The 24143-nt window shown below is 39.6% G+C and overlaps 2 protein-coding genes and 4 non-coding genes across 11 annotated transcripts in view; all 6 read left to right on the forward strand.

Moving 5' to 3' along the window:
* Positions 1-503: 503 nt before the first annotated feature.
* LOC109911079 lies at positions 504-6688 on the forward strand. 5 transcript variants are annotated; one of them, XM_048604421.1, is made up of 10 exons: positions 504-601; positions 1848-1876; positions 2316-2386; positions 2731-2850; positions 3328-3384; positions 3590-3645; positions 3974-4088; positions 4574-4827; positions 5082-5238; positions 5326-6688. In XM_048604421.1, exons 8-10 carry the CDS (start codon positions 4579-4581, stop codon positions 6366-6368), a joined length of 1449 nt encoding a protein of 482 aa, XP_048460378.1. In that variant the 5' UTR covers positions 504-601; positions 1848-1876; positions 2316-2386; positions 2731-2850; positions 3328-3384; positions 3590-3645; positions 3974-4088; positions 4574-4578; the 3' UTR covers positions 6369-6688. The 5 variants fall into 5 exon arrangements, with proteins under 5 accessions (XP_048460378.1, XP_048460377.1, XP_048460380.1 ...); XM_048604420.1 differs by having other exon boundaries at positions 2728-2850; positions 3974-4827; XM_048604423.1 differs by lacking the exon at positions 4574-4827.
* Positions 1704-1772, forward strand: LOC125484775. Its single transcript, XR_007263594.1, has one exon. It is a non-coding gene; the product is annotated as a small nucleolar RNA SNORD49 (small nucleolar RNA).
* LOC125484778 lies at positions 2581-2652 on the forward strand. Its single transcript, XR_007263597.1, has one exon. It is a non-coding gene; the product is annotated as a small nucleolar RNA SNORD65 (small nucleolar RNA).
* LOC125484779 lies at positions 3187-3256 on the forward strand. Its single transcript, XR_007263598.1, has one exon. It is a non-coding gene; the product is annotated as a small nucleolar RNA SNORD65 (small nucleolar RNA).
* LOC125484774 lies at positions 3445-3517 on the forward strand. Its single transcript, XR_007263593.1, has one exon. It is a non-coding gene; the product is annotated as a small nucleolar RNA SNORD49 (small nucleolar RNA).
* Positions 6689-18495: 11807 nt separating the features above from the next.
* LOC109911081 (ephexin-1-like) overlaps positions 18496-24143 on the forward strand; it is a 75084-nt gene continuing 69436 nt past the window's right edge. Inside the window, exons 1-2 of one of the 2 annotated variants that reach the window (XM_048604837.1) lie at positions 18496-18552; positions 19906-19948. The gene's annotated coding sequence lies outside the window, so the exon portion shown is untranslated. Of the gene's footprint in view, positions 18637-19905; positions 19949-24143 lie in introns of both variants that reach the window. The other variant, XM_048604836.1, reaches the window with a different exon arrangement.

A 24143-nucleotide genomic window follows, 5' to 3' on the forward strand; every position in this document is an offset into this window, starting at 1 on the left:
TTGTTGTAAAGCACCAGGAGTTTTATTTTGAAACGACTTCAGATAGCAAAAAAAAAAAAAAAATTCCCATTTCTGAATTTAAAACCTGGTTGCAGCAAAACATTGCAGAACCAAAACTTTCTTTAGGTAATTCTGCCGGAATCTGAGGTCGGAAAATAATTAGGTACACTATACATATTATAGAACTCAGTCAAGCAACATTGTTAGAAAAGGAGGCCAAGCCCTTGCCATTTTACCCCAAACTTGTGCTACTAAAATCATTCAGAAGTCACACACACAACCCGCGCGCCCAATTTAAACAGCGGAAATGACGTTTCATCCACAGACCCCCATTCATAAATCCAAATCGAAAATGGAGGAAATATCGATCTTTATAACAGTGTAGTGTTTTAATTTTAATATACATCCCTGGGCTGCTACTTGTTGACAATTATAGGTTTAATATAAAGTTATGTTGTGACGCCACAGGGCGGTCCTGGCCGAGCCTATAAGAAGAGGAACAAGGGCTATCGGCGCTCTCTCTGAAAGCGGCACTAGCAGTGAGTGGATGATTTGTATCACCTCTTTGAAGCCGCTCGATTCACGAGCTACCCTCATGACGGTAATTCGTTAATAAATAACTATTGAAGGATATTCTCAGCAAGTGGATCGAGCTCCGTAAATTTTTATTATTGCCGAGTGGCCGTGCACCACGTGTTTTTGGTGAGGGGGGGTGCTGCTAGCTCCACGGTGAAAGGAGCGCTAGTGCTTTTACCGGACTGCGTGTAACGGCCTCGCGCCACTGCCGATGCGGCGCCTGCGCCGTTCCCTCCTTCCCCCGTCTGCCGGTCCAACGCCTGCGCCGTTCCGTCCCTCTGCTTGTGTATCGGTCCTGTGCCGTTCCTTCCCTCCGCGTGTGTGCGTGTCCACCGGCCCTAACTTCTGCCCCGCTTCTCACAGTAGTTGCTGACTTCCGGACGCTAGTTCGCCGGCATTTCTGCCTGAGTCCCGCGTCAAATTCCTTCACATTGTGGAGACCCATTTTGGTCGCACGTGTTCTTATCAGACAATATGGCGGCCCGGGCTGTTTAAGGAGGGTCAGGTATGAGCGGCCTTGGATCCTGGTGTTCACCCACCGCACAACCCGGCAGAAGTACTTCCTCTTTCACTGGGTAACATGAGGACGGCCTGTCCTCCCACACAAGCAACAAACAGGCTTCTCAGTCCCGGTCTGGGCCCAGTATGGCATAGCTTGAGGCTGAGGTCTTAAAATGTGTTTACTCTGATTTGGAGAACTATTCGTGGTCCCTTGAATGAATCACTGTTTTATGAACATAGCGCTGGAGCACCTCAGCAGGTCTGGCAGCATCTGTAGAAAGAAAATCGGTTCATGTTTGGGGTCCAGTGACCCTTTGTCAGAGGTTGGGTCACTGCCTTCTCGCCACAGATGCTACCAGATCTGCTGAGTTTCTCCAGCACGCTACAGATTTCTAGCAGCTGTAGTTCCCCGTTTCTTAACTTTGTTTCTATGTTTTCATGTTGTTTGTAATCATTCTTGATTGGTATTAAAGTGCAGTGGGTATGATGAATCATTTTTGTTTCTATGTCCTTGTGCACGTGATTAAAATTGAAATGCAAAGGATGTTTTGAGCTTGTAAAATGGTGTTTTGTCAATGTAGATGTGCTCCTGCTATTCAACATAAAAACCCTTGTATTTCTGCTGTGTCAATGATGAAACTGAATAGGAAGTGCCGTCAGATTCGAAAACTGATGATCCTGTTCTAATTCTGACTTTTTTTTTAAAATGAAATGTCTCATTTTTTTAGAGTTGAGTAGTGACGTTACTGATTATTATTTTATTTTAACAGTTGGTACCGGTGATGGGATATGTTAACGGGTGAGTTTAGTTAAATATTGTCTTTCAAGTCTACATAAAGTGGATGCAGTGTCCATGATTTCTAATGTTATGACCACCTTTTGAAGTACTGGGTCCTTAAACTGTTGACTTAACAAATAACAGGATTGCTTGCATCAGCATATTCTCATAATGCGTGGCATGTACTTAACAGTGCTCAAAGCTTCAGTGTGGTTAGTTGACTGCCATAAGCAGAACCTGCAACAAATCTGAGAAATTGCACTGTTAAGGTTTTGATTTTATTTAACAACTGTAAATAGTCTGTCCTTTATAAGCACGTTTCTTGTATAGTAATTTGCTAGCAAATTTTATTGTAGAACACAGATGAAGAAACCAGATTCAAAATAGCTGGAATTGTTGTCAGATGGCCTTAATGGTGGAAGTACTGAATTCTAATGTCTTTTCTAATTGGTTTTTTTAGTGCAGTTGTCTGTTTTCATATCCGAGGAATGGGAACTGGATAGATCCACTACAGGCTATTTGCTCTAACAGGTCAGCTTATGTTCTTGCTAAAATTCAACACATTGTACCAACTCAACAAACTTATGGTACAGATTTTGAGCCTAGCTTTGTCACCTTGTAAAACATACAGTTGGTTGTTTAAGAGCTTTCACTCCTTCTGTTAGTATTGTGATGAGTACCTGTACTGAAGTAATCTTGTGTGAAAAATCATTTTCAAAAGACCTGTATGATGAAACCAAACTCAAAAGCTGGAATTACCGTCAGATTGGAAAGTGTTGAGTAATGGTTTTCTGATAATGGTGTAAGATCTTTTCAATGTAAATACATATGTTGGTTTATTTGCTCTTAAAATTTTGCTTTCTTTTTGAAAGCAGCAGAACGTTCACACTGTCTGGTATTTTCCTTTGGACCCAAGAGCCCATTGTTGTAATGGAAGATGGCTAAATTGTGCTGACATAACCTCAATTGTGATTTGGCTGTTGTCAGTGGTGAAGGTAGGACCTTGATTTTCTCTCAATGGATTGTAGTCACATATTTACTGAAGCATTTCTGGGTACTCAGATCTCACCCTCTTGGCACATCTCCTTTATTACAGTCTCTTCATTTGCAGTTATGCCATCTTGGCCTTTAGATGGTTTTTCCCTAAACCCATGCTTAAAATGTTCTGCTTGTATCATAATTTTGCAGGTATACTTATTGTCCCAGTGGGATACAATGCCATAATTGTTTTATTGCATCTCTGCTTTGGAGCATTTAACTATATTAAATGTGCGTTAAATATAATTACAAGATCTGAAGTAAATCTAACTGTTTTAGCAAATTTCATCTGTGGATGATGATAACTACTCAAAGCTGGAATTACCGTCAGAGTGAACAGTGTTGAGTATTGGTTCTCTGATCACAGCATTAGGTTCTTGAGTTAAATATACTAAGAATTGATCACTTTAAACACATCTGTCTTATTTTCATAGATGGTAATGGTGGCTATACTGAACGCTTGGATATACCTGTGGAGGATTAATTGACAGGTGAGTTTTCATGAGAGTAATGTGGCAGTGCAATCACATTTGTGTATCAAAAGTTTGTTCTTGAATGATGATAATACAAATAGGAAGTGCCGTCAGATGCGATAACTGATGATGCTGTATTTCATTTCTGACTTCAGATGGAGACACATGCTATCTGTTTTTAACTTTCTATTATGCATTTTGACAATTTTATTTGTTGTTTCAGTAACTGGCATTGAAGAAATCTTGCAATATTGTTTGCCGAATATTGGGTAGAAACTGGTAAGTGACATCGGCAGTCAATGCATGTTTAATTTTTCAACATTTGGCCATTTTGTTACCGTATTGTAAATGTTAATAAATGTTCCTAGTTATGGCCAATTCAAGATTCTCTGAATTATGGGTTGTAATTGGTGACAGTTAACCTGCTTGAATCCAGCTTTCAGTGCAATTTTATTAAAATTTTGGAGTGACCTTGTTCTGTTGAAAGAAGCGAAAAGAACAAGTGCTATTAATGAAAGTCTCAATTGTCATTTCTTGATGTCCTTGTAAGCATTGAAAGGTATCATTTCCTCAGCTGTTTGCTAATACTTGTTCTCATTTTTTGCAGTGCAAATGAAGAGCTATTGAAAATATACTCTTTGCTCATAAATCTAAACACCTGTTGACCATTTTTCTTGTGGATCCTCTGACACAACTGAACTCCACCATTCTCATCCACTGAGGTTTCTACTATTGTATTGACTATCTGTCTGCATTGTTCATACGTGCAAGTGTTTGAAGAGTTAGCATTGAGTTAATTTGTAATGTTTGTGCCCTTTTGACATGTATTGAAATTGTTTTTCAGTTGTAATTTTTCATTGTAAATAAACCTGTGTAAAGGATTAACAATTTACTGAAGACATGAATAAAGAGCATTTGTGAATTGTTTTAATACCAATGAAGAATTACAAACATTTGAAAGAGCATGTGCTGTTAACACCTTTATTGTATCAGTTCTAATCTGTCATTCTGTTGTTCCTTTGCTGTTCTGCTCATGCCATATCTCATTCCTTTCTTTCCAAGCACATGTTGTAGTCCTACATTCCACTCTGTTCATCTCTTACATGCTGCATTCCACCCTGAACCTTTAACTTGGAAAGCACATGAGCAGGTTATAAAGAGACCAGCTAATTGTAATAAAGGTTATTTGAAAAATACTTTTTTGCAGAAAAAATGGCAGTACAGAAAACTGATGAGAGGAAGAAATGTCATAATTTTAGTGATGAAGACCTTGACACACTCCTCAAAGAGGTGGAGGCAAAGCGACACAGGCTTCTTGGATATGAAAAGCGCAGGGCACCTAGAAAAGTTAGCATCTTGGCATGGAAGGAGGTTGCAGAAACAGTGACTGCTAACAGCACTATTCCACGGACTGCGGAGCAATGTCGCAAGAAACTAAATGACTTAACACGGTCTGCCAGGGTTTGTTGAACTCTTTCATTTAGGATTTAAGGTTATGAAGTGACGGTTTTTTTGGACCGATTGAGACAGATACTTGAAGGGCTTGTAAAGTTCTGTTACTCTTGGAGGTCAGGCTTTTGACAACTTGTAAGAATCCCTTGGAATGGTGAGGTGATAATGCTTGTGAATGTTAACTGTCTCCAAACCATGAAGTGAGTCAAATCCAAGCCAGCAAGGTAGCACAAAGTAATTATTATGCATGTCTGTTTAAACAGATTAAGATGGCTCATAATGCCCGTGAACGTTTACTAACCAGGGATGGTGGTGTGGCGTTTCTCAAGGATCTAAATGAATATGAAGAGAGGGCCAGGCAGCTGGTGGGAATCTGTAGTTCAGTGTCTGGTAGTCAAGGAGACATTGGAATGGGGAGAGGTGAGTGCCAACTGAACGTTTAAACCATGTCTGCATGTGGACTCCTGTGATATGCCATGAACATGCATCAGTGTTTTGTTCTGACAGGTGCACAGCCATCTTTGGATGCATCAGCTGGAGATAGTGAGCCAGCAACAGCAGCCAGTGTTGTTGAAAGGAGGCCTGGAGAGGGAACAGAGCCACGGGTGAAAGTGGAGGAAACCGTAAATGTAATCGAATTAAAGGAAGAAGTTGAGTGGCCTCCAGAGGATCAGGAGGTGGCACACACTGGCTGGGAGGGCAAGCAAAGTGATACTGTTACTCCAGTTCCCACATTGCATCTACAGGATGCTGATGTGTCAGGGCTACAATCCTGGGACAACATTCAGATCACCCCGTCTCTGTCTCCTGGCCCTTCTTGCTCTGAACGAGGCACAGCTGGATGTCCTTCAAGCAGCTATGATGCTGATGCAGTGGGATCAGGAGGAGGATATGTGATAGACCGGTCTGAAATGTCGAGTGGGGAGGGTCCAGCAGCTCCAGCAATTGATCCATTGTCCTCAGTGACACGAGGACCACATCAACCCCCTGTTGACACTTCAGTAGAAGAGGTGGAAGAGCTCTTTGTTACAGGATTGAGAGACATACTGGTTGCTCAACATGACAGGCAGTTAGACTCTCTGGACTTGATCAGACAGGAGATGACAGGTCTTTGTCAAGAGGTGAGGGAGTTGAAGACAGGTCTTTGTCAGGAGGTTAGAGACTTAAAAATGAGCCTTTGTCAGGAGGTGAGGGAGTTGAAGACAAGTCTTTGTCAGCAGCTGTCGCTTTCAATTCAAAAACTTACTGATGCATTGACTGCTACAAAGGAGTTTCAGCATCAAGATGCTGCAAGTGACCTCAATCAGATAACAATACAAAAACCTGAGGTTCGTGCAGATGGTACGGAAGTGACACGAATGAGCCCAGTAGAACCATTCTTGACCGCTGTGAATACTGAAACTGTGCAGTCCCAGGAGTTAGCCGCAACACCTCTGATAGATGCGATTTCAGGGCGGCAGCACTCAGGCAATGGGCTATCTGTTTCTGGACGAGTCATTGGCACCAGAGGGGTCAGGTCACGGGTACGAGGAAGACGCAGGAGGCATTAGGTGCTGGCTGAGTGGACTGCTTTTTTTTTTTTAAAATCCATGTTTGTGATAGTGACCCCCAGCCACAAATGGCAGTGCAAATTTTGTTCTGGGGCAATGTTATTTATTGAGTAATATTTATAATTTACTGTATGTTGAAGTCTATTTTTATGCATTAATGTGAGGTAATTCTAAACTATTGTGTTAACAGGAAGCATTTTAAAGACTAAGCAAAAATCTTGCACTAAGCAGCTGAAGTTGGTGTTGTTCTGTCTTAACTACCTCAAATGTTCTGCAATGAATCTTTGCTGCTGAAATAAAATGTCACTTGTTTTATTTTACATTTCTACTGTGTATTTGTCTGATATCTTGGGGGAGTGGGGATTTTGCCATGCTTCTTGTCACATCAGTCTTGCTCAGTTCCTAAGTTGAAAGGCAGAACTTCATAAGTCACATGCATTTGAGTTACTTTGAAGGATGCTACAATCTTGTTTTGTAAACTGGACAGATTTTTATTTTCTGCTTTTGTTTCTGGGTTGTGGGTGTGTTTGTTAGGCCAGTATTGCTTATTCCTAATTGTGGCTGAGAAGTTGGTGGTGAGCTCTCTTTAACTGTTACAGGTCTTGGGTGTAAGTATGCCTATAGTGTGACGTTAAGGAGAAAACATATACCTGTGTTTTTCCTCCTGGGCTAATGCTGAGGATTATGACTAAGAAGTAAGAACAGGGATAGTCCATTCGACCCCTCAAGTATACACAAAGACTGCCCCCATAGCTCTGTGCCAAGGAGTTCTGAAGGCAATGAATCATATGAAATTCCTCCTGATTTCATTCCTAAATTGGCACCCCTTCATCCTGAGATTAAACTCTGGCCCGAGACTCTCCCATGAGGGGAGGTATCCTCTCCGCATTTAGCCTGTGAATCCCTTAAAAATTTCAGCATGTTTCAATGAGATCACCTCTCCTAAATTCCAAAAAGTAGAGTCCAAGTCTGTTCAATATTCGCTCACGAGACAAACCCTCCTTATCAGGAATCATTCTCAAACCTTATCTGAACTTGCTCCAGTGAAATAATATGTTTCTTCTTGCAGCGCCAGAGTCCCGCGTTCTATTCCATCCTCTGGCAACTGTCTGTGTGGGATTCCTCTGGGTGCTCCAGTGTCCTCCCACAGTCCAAAGATGTGCAGGCTAGGTGGATTGGCCATGCTAAATTGACTGTAGTATTCAGGGATGCCTAGATTGGGTGGGTTAAAGGGGTGATGGATCTGGATGGGATGCTCTGAGGGTCAGTGTGGACTTGGTGGGCCGAAGGGCCTGTTTCCACACTAGGGATTCTATTCTAAGGGGACCAAAGCTTTCAGTACTCCACATGTGGCCTCTCTAGCACTGTTGTAAGATTTTCATACTCCATCCCCTTAAAATAAAGCCAGCATTCCATTTGCCTTCCTGATTACCTGCTGCACCTGTGTGCTAGCTTTGTGTTATCATGCACAAGTACCCTAAATCCCTTTGGTACTGCTTTTGGCAGACTTCTCCACTAAAAGAATGCTGTTCTTTTGTTCTCCCTGTGAATGACTTCACATTTTCTCACATTATACTCCATTATTCACATTGTGCCTACTTAACCTAGCGATATCTCTGTAAACTTTGTATTGCCTTGAAATTAGCCAGATCATCTATTTTTAAGTCTTTTGCAAATTTGGCTGCAACACATTTGCTACCTTCTTCCTAGTCAGTATTATATATTGTAAACCATTACAGTCCCAGCACTGATCCCTGTGGAACCTCACTTGTTACAGGTCAGCAACCTGAAAAAGAACCTCGTGAATTTCCTTTTAAAGTAGAGTCACGGGTAGACAGGATACTGAAGATGGTGTTTGGTACGCTTGGCTTTATTGGTCAGTGCATTGAGTTTAGGAGTTGGGAGGTCATGTTGAGACATTATTAAGACCACTTTTGGAATACCGAGTTCAATTCTAGTTTCCCTGCTAAAGAAGATGTTGTGAAACTTGAAAGGGTTCTGAAAAGATCTGCAACAATGTTGCCAGAGTTGGAGGGTTTGAGCTATAGGGTGAGGCTGAATAGGCAGGGGCTATTTTCCCTTGAGTGTCAGACCTTACAGAAGTTCATGAACTCAAGGGGCATAGATAGGGTAAGTAGCCAAGGTCTTTTCCCCAGGGGTATGGAGTCCAAAACTAGAGGGTTTAAGGTGAGACGGGAAACATAAAAGGGAGTCAAGGGGCAACTTGTTCACCCAGAGGCTGGAGCGTGTATGGAATGAGCTGCCAGTTCAAGTGGTGGAGGCTTGTACAATTAAATAATTTAAAAAGTATCTGGATTGGTACATAAATAGGAACAGTTTAGAGGGATATGGGCCAAATGCTGGCAAATGGGATTAGATTAATTTAGGATATCTGGTCGGCATGGACGAGTTGGACTGAAAGGTCTGTTTCCATGCTGTACAACCCTATGACTCCTCACTTACTGTTTTCTGCCCATTAGCCAGTTCTTTATCAATACCAACATACTACTAAGCTTTTACAGGTCATTTCATATTCCACTGTTTTTGAGATACATATGCCAGGCAAACGGTACCACCACCATTGCTACAGAGTTAGCATTTTCTGTTTGTTTTACTTATATGGACTTATACCACATGCTAGCAACTTAGATATTTTCTAATAACCTGTTTATAAATATTATTGCATACCTTGGGAGAAGGTGGGACTTGAACTTGGGCCTCCTGGTACAGAGGGAAGGGCCTTTACCACAAGAGCCCCATGCCAGCAATTTTTGTTTCTCTTTTATCTCAACGTGTTCTTACACAGAACTGGACTTCTTTTCCATCACCAAATCACCATGACTTGTTTTTTAGCTATTAACTACCACCAGTAAATCACCAGCAATTTAAGGAAGTTCAATAAACTGTTTGTAAGTTTTTGTTAACTTGTTTACATAATCTTTGCTGTTTATCCAGATCTCTCTCCATTGTTAAAGAGCTATTTTTCAATTGCTGTTGGTAGTGACCAGTTCACCTTGTTTCATTCCCTGCCTTTTCTTGTAGCTCCACTCTGCATATTCTTCTTTGGCAGGTAAGTCTAATTCCCTGTTGAATGCCTAGATTGTTACTGCCTCCACCACACACTCAGGCACTGTAATGTAGATCTTTATTGTGGAGCAATACATTAAGTTGAATAGAGGATTAGCTAACATCAAGCAGAGATCAGGAATCAATGGGTCTTTTTCTAGTTGGCGTGCCTGCGGGTTCAGTACTTGGGGGCCCTAAATAATTACAATCTACTTGAATGACTTTGGAGGTAGGATAGACTTACTGGAGCCAAATTTATAGATGACACAAAAACAATTGTAAGGAAGAAGTGAGGAATTTACAAAAGGGTATGGATAGGTTAGTTGAATGGGCCAAAAGTTAGCAGGTGGAGTTAAACGTGGAAGAGTGAGTTTACCCATTTTGGTCAGAATAAAAAGGTAATTTATTATCTAAACGGAGAGAAACTTCAAAACTTTTCAGTGCCGAGGGATCTGGGTGTTCTCTTGCATGAGTCGCAGAAAGCTAGTATTCAAGTATTACAGGTAATAAGGAGGACTAATGGAATGTTGGTATTTATTGCTAAAGGCACAGAATAAAAAAAGTAGGAAAGTTGTAATTGGACAAAACTGGTGAGATTCAACCAAGCACTGCGTATAGTTTTGGCCCCCTTACTTGAGGATGGATGTAATTGTATTGGAGGTATTTCAGAGAAGGTTCATTGGATTAATCTAAAAATAAAAGGCTTGTTTTATGAGCCTATGCTTGCTGGTTTAGAAGGATGTGAGGAGATCTAACTGAGGTATACAAGATGCAAAACAGTATTAATGAAGTAGATGAGTAGATGTTTCCTGTTGTGGGGCAATCTAGAACAAGATGTCAGAGTTTTAGGCAAAGAATGTGGTGTAGCAGAATTAAAAGATGAATTCTCTCAAATGGTCATGAATCAGGGATTCACTATCCTGGAGTGCAGTATACTCCGGGACGTTGAAAAAAAAAAGGAGGAAATAGATTTTGAATTACTATTGGACTAAAGGGTTGTAGGGAGCTGGCAGCAAAGTGGAGTCGAGGACGAGATGAGATCATAATGGTAGAACAGGCTTGAGGGGGCAGAATTGGCTACTCCTGCTACTAGTTCTTATGTTCTTATGTGTGAAAAAGCTTTTCATGCTACCTCTGTTTTTATCAGTTACTTCAAATCAGCTTTTGCATTCTCAAGCCATTGACAGGGAGGAACTGACACTTATCTGCGCTGCCCAGACCCGTATTGATTTTTGAATACTTCCATCAAGTCTCCACGTTTCTTCAAGGATGACACTCCCAACTTCTCCAACTATCTGTATCATTGAAGTTCCTCACCCCTGGAACCATTCTTTTGATTCTCTCCAATATCTTAACATCTTGCCAAAAGTCCCTTATCTAGAATGAATGCGATATTCCATTTGATACAAAATGTATAATTTACAAGTTTAGCATGACCCTCTCGCTCTTGTACTCTCTGGCCCCTATTAATGAAGTCCATGAATTTCTATTCTATTCTATGATACTGGACACCCTATTAATGACTTGACCTGTTCTGTATCCTTTAATGACATGTACATTTACATCCAGATCTCTTCTCCTGCACTTTCTTTTTAAATTTGTACTCCATTTCCCATATTGTGCCAAAATGAATCATGTTTCTCTATGTTGAACTTCATTTGCCACTTATTACCTATTCCACCAACATCTCAATGTTCTTTTCAAATTTAGCATTTTCCTCCTCATTTCACAATGTTTCCCAATTTTGTATCCACAAATTTTGATATTGTGCCTTCTGCACCAACCTAAGTTTAGATATTTTTAATCAATCTGCTCAGATATGTTATAACACACCTCTGGAACAGCTGGATTTGAACATAGGTCTTCTAGAAACACTAGCTCTGCACCACAATATATTTCCAATCAAACTGTTCAGAGATATTATTTCAAACACCTCCGGAAGAGGTGGGACTCGAACCTGGTCCTCCTGGTCCATAGGCGGTGACATTATCACTGCATCACAGGAGCCCTCATCAACCTGTGTTTATTATTTTATTCCTTTTTGTCCACCACCCGTGTGACCGATTATCCAACCTGAGTTTAAGGTAGATTGGAAAATTAAGGCCAGCTGCTCTGCAATAATCACTCATTGTCCTTGGATGCAACACATTTTGTACTGGTCCATTATGAACCTTTAAGCGTAGGCAGCCTATCTAATACCTCATTGATTTTAAGTGTAAAAGCTTGGCTGATTTTAGCCATCTTCAAAGTATTAAATGTGTTTCAATTCTTATTGGTATTACTTTGCATTTTTACCACCCAAAGGTTGTACATTTATCATCAACAATCCCACTATAAGGGATATCATCTGTATATATGATACTCAGTACATCACACAGTATATTTTCACAGATTGGCTAAGTTGTAAGAATAATAATACTTGCTGTTATGTATGACTGAACTGTAGAGCATCTTCAGGTTTCAGTAAAATGTGAATATCTAAAGATTGCATTCGAAGAAGTAACCCCATCACAAAACAGTATTCCCTCCTCAGCCACATTGACCCAAATCTCCCGATGGAAAGGTAGTCATCGCTGAAGCATAGACTGAAATTATGTGTTGGACCACACGGAAGTCCTCATATAGCTAACTTTTGGAATTGCCTGTCTGGGAAGTTGAAACTTCAATGGGCAATTACTGATGTTCAGAAAATTTCCCCAACTCTCAGTCTGATTTGGAGACTCTAGGGGGTTCTGATTCACCTGGGATCTGATTATTGGAGAGTACAGGATATTTTAGAAGGAGAGGAGGCTAAGCCAAAGGTGGATGGGTGGCTTTGCTGATAATAGCACATTAGAGAAGCATCAATCTACATTCAGCAAACAGGATGTGGAAATTTTTTTTAAGTAGAGATGAGAAAGTATAAAGGCAAGATATCACTTGTACAAGCTTCCTAACAGTAAAAACATGGTATGTGGAGCTTAAAGGAAAACATAATGTAAGCTTGTCAGAAATAGAAAGCAAAATCATAGGAAATTTTAATTATGCATATAGCAGGAAGACAGATGGGTAAAGCTAGTCTAGATGAGTTCCTCAAATGTTTTTCAGATATTTCTTAGAACAGCATGTTCTGGAACCTACCAGACAGTATGCTACACTTGACTGGATATTGCACAATGTAATAGGATTAGTTAATGACCTTGTAGTGAAGGCACCCCTAATTAACAAGGTCCATAATCTGATTGAGTCATATATTCAATTTGAGGGAGAGGGATTGGTCCAAGACTACTTTTTTTAAAGAGAACTGGCAAATTAGATTAGAGGATAGGTTAGTAGAGATACATTGACAGATGTTTAAAGGGGATATTTCAGAATGCAGATTGTGATCAGTCAACCTGTGACGTCCAGGGTTGTTACAGAAATATTGACATATTTTGAATAGCATGGATAAAAACTTGAAATGTGGAAGCCAAATTTTAATCTAACCAGGCTCTACAATGTGCAAACGGCAGAGCTGGAACAGATAGTATTTATGCAGCCAAGCATTGAACAAGCTACTTCCTGTTAAAACAAGTCAGGCCTGGAACTGCCTGGCCAAGTACTAACGGCCATTTTTTTTTTAGAACGAACCGTTGTTTATATCGCCAGTGAACCTGCTTTATTATAAGAATGCTGTATGGATTTGATGGCCCCCAGCTCAGTAAAAGTCCAGAAACATAGTGTGACAAGGAGAGCTCTTGACAGTTGAAGGTTCAAAACTTTATTCTGCTACCTCCAAATATAGAAAATGGTGGCCTCATTGGATCTTCCCACCCCTGTCTGATGCTAGTATCAGGTACAGGCCACAGAATCTTTTAAGAATGTTGCGAAAAAGAGGATAAAAGGGGAAACCTGGAGCCCCAGCTTGCACTGCATTTTGTAATTTCTTCAACAGCATCTTCAGAGAGGCCACCTTAGTGAGACCCAAAGACTAGAGCCAGCCCTAGATGAGAGGGGAAGCCCAAATCCTCAACTGCGGATCCTGAAACATCAGCCAATCCTTAAACACAGAGGAACAGCCTGTCCCAGCATTATTGAAAGCTATGATTAGTCTTTTCAGACTACTAATTCAAATACAGAAGTAGGGACCTGTGGATAAGGTATGGCGAATCTGTGGAAGTGCGTGTCAGAAGTAGATCGCTAATGTAGATTTGAGATGTTTACTTAGAAATCTAAGACTGTTTACTGGAGTCCTGTGAAGAGATTCATATTGTTTAATTAAAGCACAGTAGTAGAATTTGATAAATATCATTTTTCCTTGATAAAGTGTTCAATAAACTTGTGTTGGACCATCCCCGACTTCTGCTCCATTTGTCTATCTCAAATACCTTCCACTATTCAACAAGATACGTTCCCACGAGTAAAAAAAAATCCACAGGCCTACCATACATGGTTAATTTAGAGGCTAAAAACATTCTCAAATTAAGAAAAAGCAAATAATTGCAAAGTTAAGATGGCATGTCGGAAAAGCGGACAGGGGATAATAACCAGCAAATAATGAATAAGGAGGGAAACATTAGAATATGGGAGAAAGCTATGTAGAAAAATCAGAACAATTTCCACAAACATTTGAAAATGAAAAGTTAAGATGAAGGATAAATCTGTAGAATTAATGAAAAATGAGAGATTTGATGAATTGAACAGCTATTTGCATTGGTCTTCACTATAGAGGTTATAAGTATCATTACAGAAGCGGTTATAAATCAGGAATAAAAGGGAGGGAGAATTCAAAAATCACAAGAGAAGTGATGCTGAATAAATTGTAGGAGCTGCAGGCTGACCAGTGTCCTAGGGGCTTAAATGAACTGGCTAGTGAGGTACCTGATGCAATTTTCCAAAGCTCCCTTAATGTGGAGAAAGTACCATTAGATTGGAAGATGATAAAAACAACTCCTATGATCAAAAAGGGAGGGAGACAGAAAACAAGAACATGTGTGTCAGTTTAATATTTGTCATAATGAAAGTATTAGAAGCTATTAATGAATGTTGCTGATCTGATTAGTAAATTTGCAGATGAAACGAAAATTGGTAGAGTTGTAGACGCTGAGGAAGGTTATCAAATAATAGAGCAGGATATAGATCTAATGTTGGAAAGTTGGGCGGAGAGATGTCAAATGGATTTCAATCCAGACAAGTGTCAATCATTTTGGGTGGTCAAATGCAAGAGAAAAGTAAATGGCAGGATCCTTAGGAGCATTGATATAGAGGAATCATGGGGTGCAAGTCCATAGCTCCCTGAAAGTGGCAACACAAGTGGATAACATTGTAAAGAAAATGTACAGCATGCTTGCCTTCATCAATCAGGGCATGGGTATAAAAGTTGGCAAGTCATGTTAGAGCTGTATAAAGCTTTAGTTAGGTCACATTTGGAGTATTGTGTGAAGTTCTGGTCTCCACACTACAGAAAGAATGTGAAGGCTTTGGAGAAGGTGCAAAGGAGGTTTACCAGGATGTTGACTGGATTGGAGTCTATTAGTTATAATGAGATGTTGGACAAACTTGGATTGCTTTTGCTAGAGCGTCAGAAGCTGAGGGTGACCTGATAGAAGTATATAAAATTATAGAGGCATGGATAGGATGGATAGTCCAAATCTTTTTCCCAGTGTGGAAATGTCAAATACTAGGGGAAGGCAAGGTTTTTACACAGTCTGCGGTATGTTCCTGGAACGTGCTGCAAGGGATGTGGTAGAAGCAGATGCAATAGCAACATTTAAGAGGCTTTTAGGCAGACACCTGAATGGGCAGGGAATAGATGTGGACCATCTGCAGGTAATTGGGATTAGTTTAGAATGGCAAGATGTACAGTGGGCTGAAGGGCCTGTTCCTATGCTGTACTTTTCTGTGTTCCATTATAGCAGACCATAACCTTTGTTTAAGATAATCAGGCTGAGTCAATGCTGCTATTATTTTTGCGCAATTTGTTGGAGTTCTTTGAGGAAGTACAATCTCCTGTGGATAAAGGGAAATTGTTAGATGTACTTAGATTTCAAAAAGCCATTTGACAAAGTATTACATCAAAGGTTATTGTGGAAAGCAAAAGCTGATTTTGTTGGGTGTATGATGCTATGAGTCTGAGATTGGCTAGCTAGTATGGTGGCTCAGTGGTTAGCACTGCTGCCTCACAGTGCTAGGGACCTGGGTTCAATACCAGCCTCAGATGACTGTGTGGAGTTTGCATGTCTGTGTGGGTTTCCTCTGGGTGCTCTGCTTTTCTCCCCAAGTCCAAAGATGTGTAGGTTAGGTGGATTGGTCATGCTAAATTGCCCCTAGTGTTCAGGGATGTGTGGATTACCCACGGGAAATGCAGGGATGGGGTGAGTCTTCATGGGATGGTCTGGAGAGTTGGTGTGGACTTGTTGGGCTGAATGGCCTGTTTCCACACTGAAGGGATTCTATGATGAAGTGAGCTACAGCCAGCAGGTATTTGTTTTGACCTTTATGCCAGGAATTGGCACAGTTTAGTTTGTCAGGTGGGGAGGGGATAATAGGAAGCTGTGTAGAAATGAGGTGGGATTAGCTAATAATGACATACAACAAATACAAAGGAAATCAAGTGGTTGCCGCTTATTATGAGTTTCAGAATTCATCGTCTAAACCTTATCGGGAAAACCTGAACTATGTTTCTTGACTTTAAGAATTCGATTTTCCCATTTTCTCCGTATTTACCTAATTTTCTCACCATTGTCTATACCCACTTGGATGGAAAATTCTACCCAGAGTCTTTGAATATTTTTAAGATAAAGGTGGATAGGTTCTTGGCAAGCAAATGGGTGAAATATTGACGACAGTAGGCAAGGATGGGGTTTTGAGGTTACAATCAGATCAGCAGGATCTATTTAAGTGAGGCTCAGGCTCAAGGAGCTGAATGACTAACGTGTGCTTCTTGTTTGTACGTCTCACTTACTTTAGTAGTTAGCCAGGAAATATTAGAAGGATATAAACCTGTTATGACCCAGCAATAATAAAGCTGATCTCTAATCACAATCCTACCTCCCTCAAACCTGACCCCTGACTCCACAGTACATCCAACCACAAATTTTTGAACTCAATTTTGACTCCTAAGGGCTACAGGATCCCTGAGCAGAAAAAGAGATTGTGTTGCTTGCACTGACCCTCACTGGAGCAGTGCTGTGCTCAACATCAAATTCAATAATTTTGTAACACGAACACCTTCTTCCATGTCCTTTAACGATCCCCAAACCCCAGCCCCTGTCATGACATGGGCCCCTTTCAGCACACCCAACCCATTTTTACTGACTAATGGGCCCATTATCAGTTTTTCTTTCCTCTGAGCATACTATTATCCATTCGTTTGCCTCCCACAGTGTTGTTCTTTCTCTCTGGGCTCCATCTCCACCTGTTATCTCACTCCTTCTCCCACCCCCCAGACACCAGCATATTTACCATCTTTTCCTAGCTACCATCAGTTCAGAAGAAAAATCTCTGGACTTGAAACATTAACTGTGCGTTATCTTCATAGATGCTGCAATTTCTCCTGCAGTTTCTGTTTTTATTTAACTGATTGGTTGATCTGGGTCAGCAATATGGGTTCAATCTCAATTTTCCCTGAGTTCTATTTTGAAAACCTAACATCAAATCACCCATCTGACGACTTAAACTAGTAACAAGTTACAACCTCTGCCTACCAGGACCAATGTTCCTGAATTTATTTCCCAATCCATAAACCACAATAAATAAAGAATCTTTTCGCTGTCCTGCCACTCAAGTTCCAAATGCTTTGGTTCCCTCATTGCAATGTTAATCAGCTGACATTTCCGGGAGCAAAATTTTGCTGATGCACACAAAAAAGCATTTTTAATTCAACAGACACCACTGCAGAAAAATTTGTAGCCTAATTTATTTTGAAGTGTTGTAATTGTTTTGTAGGCAATCTTAAATACTAAATTGTACACATCAAGAACCATAAATAAATGATCAGGTAATTTCTTTTTTTGAAGTACCCTATTATTTCAGGGTGTCTTGACTACTTGAGCAATGCAATACTTTCTGCACGTAAATGTTGAGTGAACTGTGTGATCAAGTCTGAATTGCAGCTTGTATTCACAATTGTTTGCCTCAAATGTGTGAGTTGCCAATGAGCCATATGACTTCTTAGAGAAATAGTGAGGATGTGTGCTGAAAGGTGCTGGTGTCATTAGGTACTGAGAGGCCTGTGTGCATTTAGAGGAGTAGTTGAGATTAAAACCCCATGATAAATGGAACTCATAACTTTTAACCACAGGAGAGATATGTTTCATGATATTGTACACTGAGAATATATAAAATGGCATAGGAAGAGACACTATGTTCAAAAGAATACTCAATGGCAAACACCCGCTCAGTTCACTGTCCTCAAAATTCTCAGTTGCCACTCTTTTCTGGATTAACATGATTTTCACTTAATAGAAGGTAGATTATATGATCCCACTTGTTGTCCATTTCTCCTGCCCATTATGGAATCACTTTTCATTTAAAAAATACAAAACCCAAATATAGCAATAATATCACAAGGCGTTTCCTGACTAAATTATATTTATTTTAATTATTTCTCCAATTTACCATTTTGATCTCACGCAGGTTCCAGTATTTACTCTTTGCCTTGATTATGCATCGAATCAATTTGAATAACTGAGCTTACTGCTCTCAGTTTAATTTGCCTCCATTATTAGGGATCTAAAGCAGTATATCAATATGTCTGCATGAATATGGTTGCACCTGTCACATTGCACTCTTCTGTTTGTCTAGAGCTTCATTTTGTATTTTCATTTGTCCAACGCATTATTGCCCTGTTCAAAAATATCCATTTAGATTACCCTTTTACATTTGTTATCCTTAAAGTTGACTGACTGTTTTCCTTTTTATTCATTCTTGGCTTTGATTGTTTTAAAACCAATTATTTTCTTTGCACCATATACTTATGATTCTGTTTTGCAAATCTTTGAATTAATGAGATATAAAATACAGCTTGAAGGTAATTTTGTTTCTAAATTTGCCATTCCTGTAGTATAAGGGTTAAGTCTGTATGATATGTAAATGAGATAAGTATACATCATCACAGGAAGTGATGTCATATGAACATACTCTGTCATACAGCCTTGTGGTAAGATGAGGCTACAGTAAGATGTACCTTAAACAAAGTTAATGCTTTGTTGGAAATAATATTCTAAATAATGACATGGACATGGTAATTATTATTGATTAGTGACATAGTGGAAGTGTTTTATTTGTTAGTGTGACATGAAATCAACATATTGATCATTCAAACTTTAATGAATCTGGATCTTCAGCATCCATAGTCACTTGTTTTAGTTTAGTGAATCTGGTAGCTGAGTGCAGAACAAGAAATCTACAATTGGCGCAAAGTCCTAGGATAGTGTGGCATCTCGGTTAGCTGTTAACAAAGGGAAAAAAAATGGAAGATAGTGATAAAGACTGAAAGTAAAGTATTTCATCTAAAATAAGGCCCTAAAATAAGTGTTCATGTTTGCTAGTGTCATATTCAGTGCTATTTTAAAGCTCCTGTGAACGAGGAAGATTTGAATTAGGCAGGTAATCCACTTCTCTGTGACTTAAATGCTGCACAAAAGGAAATCTGGTGCAATTACTGGTGTGTAACTTTTGGCATTGAGCCTTGCATAACAGTTTCTGATGTGAAACAGAGGGTAACCTAACAGGTTATTTTCATATCACAATTTTGATGTGTGGACCAGCAAATGGAATAATAGCACAATGCATTATGGGTATCTAAATGTTTTTAAAAGGTCAAACTTCCCAGCTGGCATTTACACATTCTGTAGTCATGGAGACAGCTATTTTTGTAGATATTGGCAGCACCACCACCTAAAATGGAACAGAGCTGAACATGCAGATTGCATGGGAAGATGCCACAGATTGCTTCAAATATCATCACTGCCTTTCCTTTGCTTTTCAAATCCACAAAAAATTAACAAATTAATCCTGCAATGTTCAGATTTAAATTGTGTTCTTAGGATTAATTTATATATTCCATTTGAGCTAATGATGCAAGTCAGTACTTTATTACCCTTGAGTTGCTTTTGAATTTAAGTAATTCAGTGAGTTAACAGCATATCTGCAAAGCAAACAAACTATTCTGGACTTTAGTATTCAGAGGAGTGACACAGGTGTACCGTGCAATTGTTGAACCCAGGAAATGCTTTAAGACCAAAGAGCTTTCTGGAAATACTTATCACCTTTTGCACTCAAGTTTAATGAAAATGGCTGTCCATATTGGAAATGTTTTTGCGTTTTGAAAAAGTGACTTATTTAGAATAAAGAGAATTTAAAGAAATGTAAGTAACTTTCAAAACTGTTAAATATTTCACAAAGTCAGCATGACATACTCAAATGTTGCTTGTAGTCAATTTCTTTGAATAACCTGATTTCCACAGGACTGAACTCTTACATGATATTTTCTTGAACTGTCATACTACAGGCTGGCATACTGCTACTGCAACTATAGCGTGCATATCAGGACTGTAAGTGTATTTTAAATACCTTTTTTTTTACTTTCTAAGAACTCAAACCTGAAAGCATGTTAAAAAAAAAGCTGCTAAACAGGGTTTGAGTATATCATAGGTACTGAGGTGATAAATTACTACTCCTACTGTCTGTTTAATTGCATTCATCACAGGGAAACATGTTAACAGGTGTAAGCCATTCAGAGTCTTGAAACTATTAAAATATTCAATTGAATCATGGTTGATCTTCTTTTAAGACGTTTACCCAGACTGCTTCAGCAACCCTTAATATCAGTGGCTGATTTAAAAATAAAGATGATCAATTTATGTTTCAGTTGATAGGGTTACAACAGCTTTTTGGAAGGAGAGAGTTTCAGATTCTGCTACCCTTTCACAATTTCTGTGATTCTTCTTATGTGTCCGGTAAAATATTACGGTACATTTGATTGCCTTTTCCACTTTTTGCTTCCATTATCTTAGTTGTGTTACACGTTCAAGCAGCAATCTTTTTAATTTACAATGTGGTGGAACATGTGTACACTCAGCATTGATAGAGTGACAATAGCAGCTCTAAATTAATAGTGTCCCAAGGAAGTTTGCAGCCATGTTTTAAAGTAAAATGTGACTTGGAATTTGAGAAGGAAATATTAGGCCAGATGACCAATAGCTTGATAAAAGTGAGAGGTTTTAGAAGATTGTTTTAAAGGAACAAAGTGAAATAGGGAGACAAAGTGAGGATACTGTAGAGTTTAGGGCGCTGACAACTGACAATATATGTCCAGAAGTGGGGGGTGGTGTGGTGGAAAGTTTCACGTAAAATGTTTAATGACTACCATGGACTAAAGTGAAAGCAATTTGCAGAAGAGGTAAAGATCACAGTGAGCCAGCTAGTGCATTATGTATGATTGTATTTCTCTAAATATTCTCTATTTCATAAACAAAAATTGTATGTAGTCCCATTAGCAGCCCCAAATTACCAAATGCTCATGGTCAACAAAAGACTTTATAAGTCGTTAACAAAACTGTGAATTTTAGCCTGTCCCATTTTATTTGTTGCTGCACATGTTGAGGATTAAACTAATTTGCCAGTGGAGTGGGATATAACAGAGGAAGCCCAGTTGTAGGTGTTAGACAAGTGTAGAAAAAGAACCCAAGTCATTCTAGAAGCCAATGCAAATATAGCCAAGGAGCATGGGAGCATGCCAAGCCAGGTTAGTGTTTAATTTACTACAAGGAATCTTATAAATCAGGCAAGTGGATTGAGGGTGTATCTTTGCTATCACAGAAACAGGGATGAGGAAGGGACAGGATTAGCAGTTTATTATTCTGGGCTGTAGAATCTTCAGGAAAGATGATGGGGGTGTGATGTAAAAAAAAAGTGTCCCAATGTTGATCAAGGAGTCAATTACTGCAGTAAGGAAGAACGATATCTTAGAACGTTCCTCGAATAACCAATTGAAATATTATAACACAGGATCTGGCCAAAGTAGACTGAGAACTACTGCTTACACAAAAATACACATCACAGCAGTGAGAGTTATTCAAAGGGTTAATAGTGACAGTGCAGGGCCAACATGTTCCTCTAAAGGTGAAGGGCGGAAACAAGAGCATACAGGATCAGACAAGGAAGAAGCTGATTGCAGAAACAGGGGGCTTAAAACAGTGGATGCCCTGGAGAAATTTTGAAAGTGCAGGGGGTTACTTAAAAAATAAAATATGAGAGCGAAGAAGGATCATGAAGAAACACTGACAGCTTCCATTAAGGTACATTCTGGAATGAGTAGGATCCATTAGGGACCAAACTGGTAATCCATGTATGAAGCCTGAAGGGATAGCTGAGATTTTAAATGAGTATTTTGCATCCATATTCACTACAGGGAGCAAAGGTAAAATAAAAAAATCAGGGAGGTTAATGTGATATATTTGAATAAATCAGCATTGGAGGGAGGAAGTATTTGTTGTTTTAAAGGGCCTGAATGCGAATAGGTTCCCAGGCCTAGGTGAAATGTGTTCCAAGCTGCCGGGAGCCACAAGGGAGGAGATTGACACAAGTTTCACTGACTGTCCTGGGTCACTGGGGCTGCCAACTCCTCAGTCTTGTCTTTCAGGATGTATTTGAGGGCAGCCAGATCCTTGGCATTTGCTGCATTGGTCTCAAACTCTCATCCTCTTCGAGATTATATTCACCAGGGACATATTCAAGTCCTGTTTTTTTAAAAAAAAAATCTTTGTAATATTCTAGGATCTAATTGGTAGACAATGACTGTGTCACCTGTGGAACGCTAAAAATCACTTCTGATGCATGATGGATTTAGACTTGTTTCAACTGAGATCAGTGAATTTTGTTTAATGTTTACTATATGTAACTCCACATCTTCATTCTTCCCATTGCATTGGGCTCTCCCCTTCATTTGTCCTTTTGGGAAGAGTATCATTCCATCGTATAACCTCAATGTTACTGTTGTGGGCTTCAATATTGAGTCATAATCTTGAGCTACACCACACAGGCCTGCAAAGCCCAGTTTATTACACTGCTGTCTGGCTATCTATCTGTATTTCACATTCACTTGATGCTGTCCTTCTACAGTCCACATTCCAACAGTCGCAAGCCATTTATTGCCTTTAGATCTGATGATGCGAACACATTGTATAGTTACGAGTGATTTATTGGAATCATCATCTGGCATCATTCCAGCAGCCACCTTGATTGGTTTGCTTCTGTCTAGCTAAACACTTGTGTGCAAAATGATTCAGCTTCCTGCAATTGGAGCACTGCTTTTCCCCACTCCGGGCATGCTTTTTTTTGTGTGTGGTGTCCTCCACAGTATGTACAATTTAACCTCTAGCTTTTATCTTTCTGCTGACCTTGTATTTAAACTAAAAAACATTTCTTGCTTTGTATTCCAATACGATGTTCTCATTCAGCCTGGAATGTATCATAATGTAAAATCCTGCCTGTTCGCCTGTTAATATACTCTGGACATGGTGACAGCTTTCTTGAGAGTAAGTTTCTCCTCTTTAAGCAGACATATTTTTATGGCAGGATCTCTTACGTCTAAGACAAATCCTAACTCTGATAAGATCATCTTACAGTTGTCCAAGCTCAGTCATTCCAGTCAGATACTGATCAATATTTTCCCTCAGCTCTGATGTTGTGCATATTCCATCCAATATTAAATAGTGTGTTCAAAGTATACCTTCAAAGCTTTCCAAATTGCTGTCTCCTATTCAGATTCTCTGCTGTAAGTGACATTTGGGTTGCAATACAAGTTCTAGCACACATTCCCCAGATTGCAAATCATGTTTTTATAGTTCCTTTATTTAATTCTATAGCTATTTCATAGTTTTACCACTGATGGTGAAAATAAAGTTTAATTCTGTATAATATCTCCTCCTTCCATTTGCAAAGCAGCAGAGTGTGGAAAATTCTGGCTTTTCTGATTCAGTCAGCACTTCAAAGTTACAAACTGTATTGAAGTTTAATTCTTCATTTCAGATTTTGAAAGTAGCCAATTCTCTTGTAGCTCCATCAAGTGACACAATCTTAGCTGCATGCTTTTGATATCATATTTTGAATAATTTGTTCAATGGCTACAACAAAATGAAAACAATTAAACTATACTTGCATTTCTTCAATCATGGAACAATTCTAGTTGGTGAAGTTCAATAGGTCATTAATACATTACAGATATCTTGGAGGTTTGTGGGTCATTAATACAGTGCAGATATCTTGGTGGCTTGTTGCAAGAATATGGAAAGATTGGAAATCAAATGAGAACGAAAATGTTAAAATCATGGCATTGCTTGACTGAGAGTCTTATAGGGCAGCAGCAATAGTGCAGAAGGACTTGGTGACTTAAGACGTGAGTAGTAGAGTTTTGGACACACTCAAGTTTATAGAGAGTGGAAAGTGGGAGAGAAGCCAGCAGTGCAGTGGAATAGTTCATAGAAACGCTACAGTCTGGAAGCAGGCCATTTGGTCCATCAAGTCCACACCAACCCCTACAAAGAGTATTCCACCCAGACCCACCCCGCTACCCTATCCCTGTAACCCTGCATTCCCCATGGCTAATCTACCTAGCTTGCACAACTTTGGACTGTGGGAGGAAACTGGAACCCCTGGAGGAAACCCACGCAGACATGGGGAGAATGCGCAAACTCGTCACAATCATCCAAGTTTGGAATCAAATCCGGGTCTCTGGTGCTGTGAGGC

Source organism: Rhincodon typus, chromosome 13 (genome assembly GCF_021869965.1).
Source record: "Rhincodon typus isolate 14 chromosome 13, sRhiTyp1.1, whole genome shotgun sequence".
NCBI classification, from domain to species: domain Eukaryota; kingdom Metazoa; phylum Chordata; class Chondrichthyes; order Orectolobiformes; family Rhincodontidae; genus Rhincodon; species Rhincodon typus.

What these genes read in the sequence shown, in the direction of transcription:
- LOC109911079 (XM_048604420.1), top strand. Translation starts at nt 4,579, where the DNA reads ATGGCAGTACAGAAAACTGATGAGAGGAAGAAATGTCATAATTTTAGT. An exon ending in ACTTAACACGGTCTGCCAGG is followed by an intron (nt 4,828 to 5,081) that starts GTTTGTTGAACT and finishes CTGTTTAAACAG; the next exon opens with ATTAAGATGGCTCATAATGC. An exon ending in AGACATTGGAATGGGGAGAG is followed by an intron (nt 5,239 to 5,325) that starts GTGAGTGCCAAC and finishes TTGTTCTGACAG; the next exon opens with GTGCACAGCCATCTTTGGAT.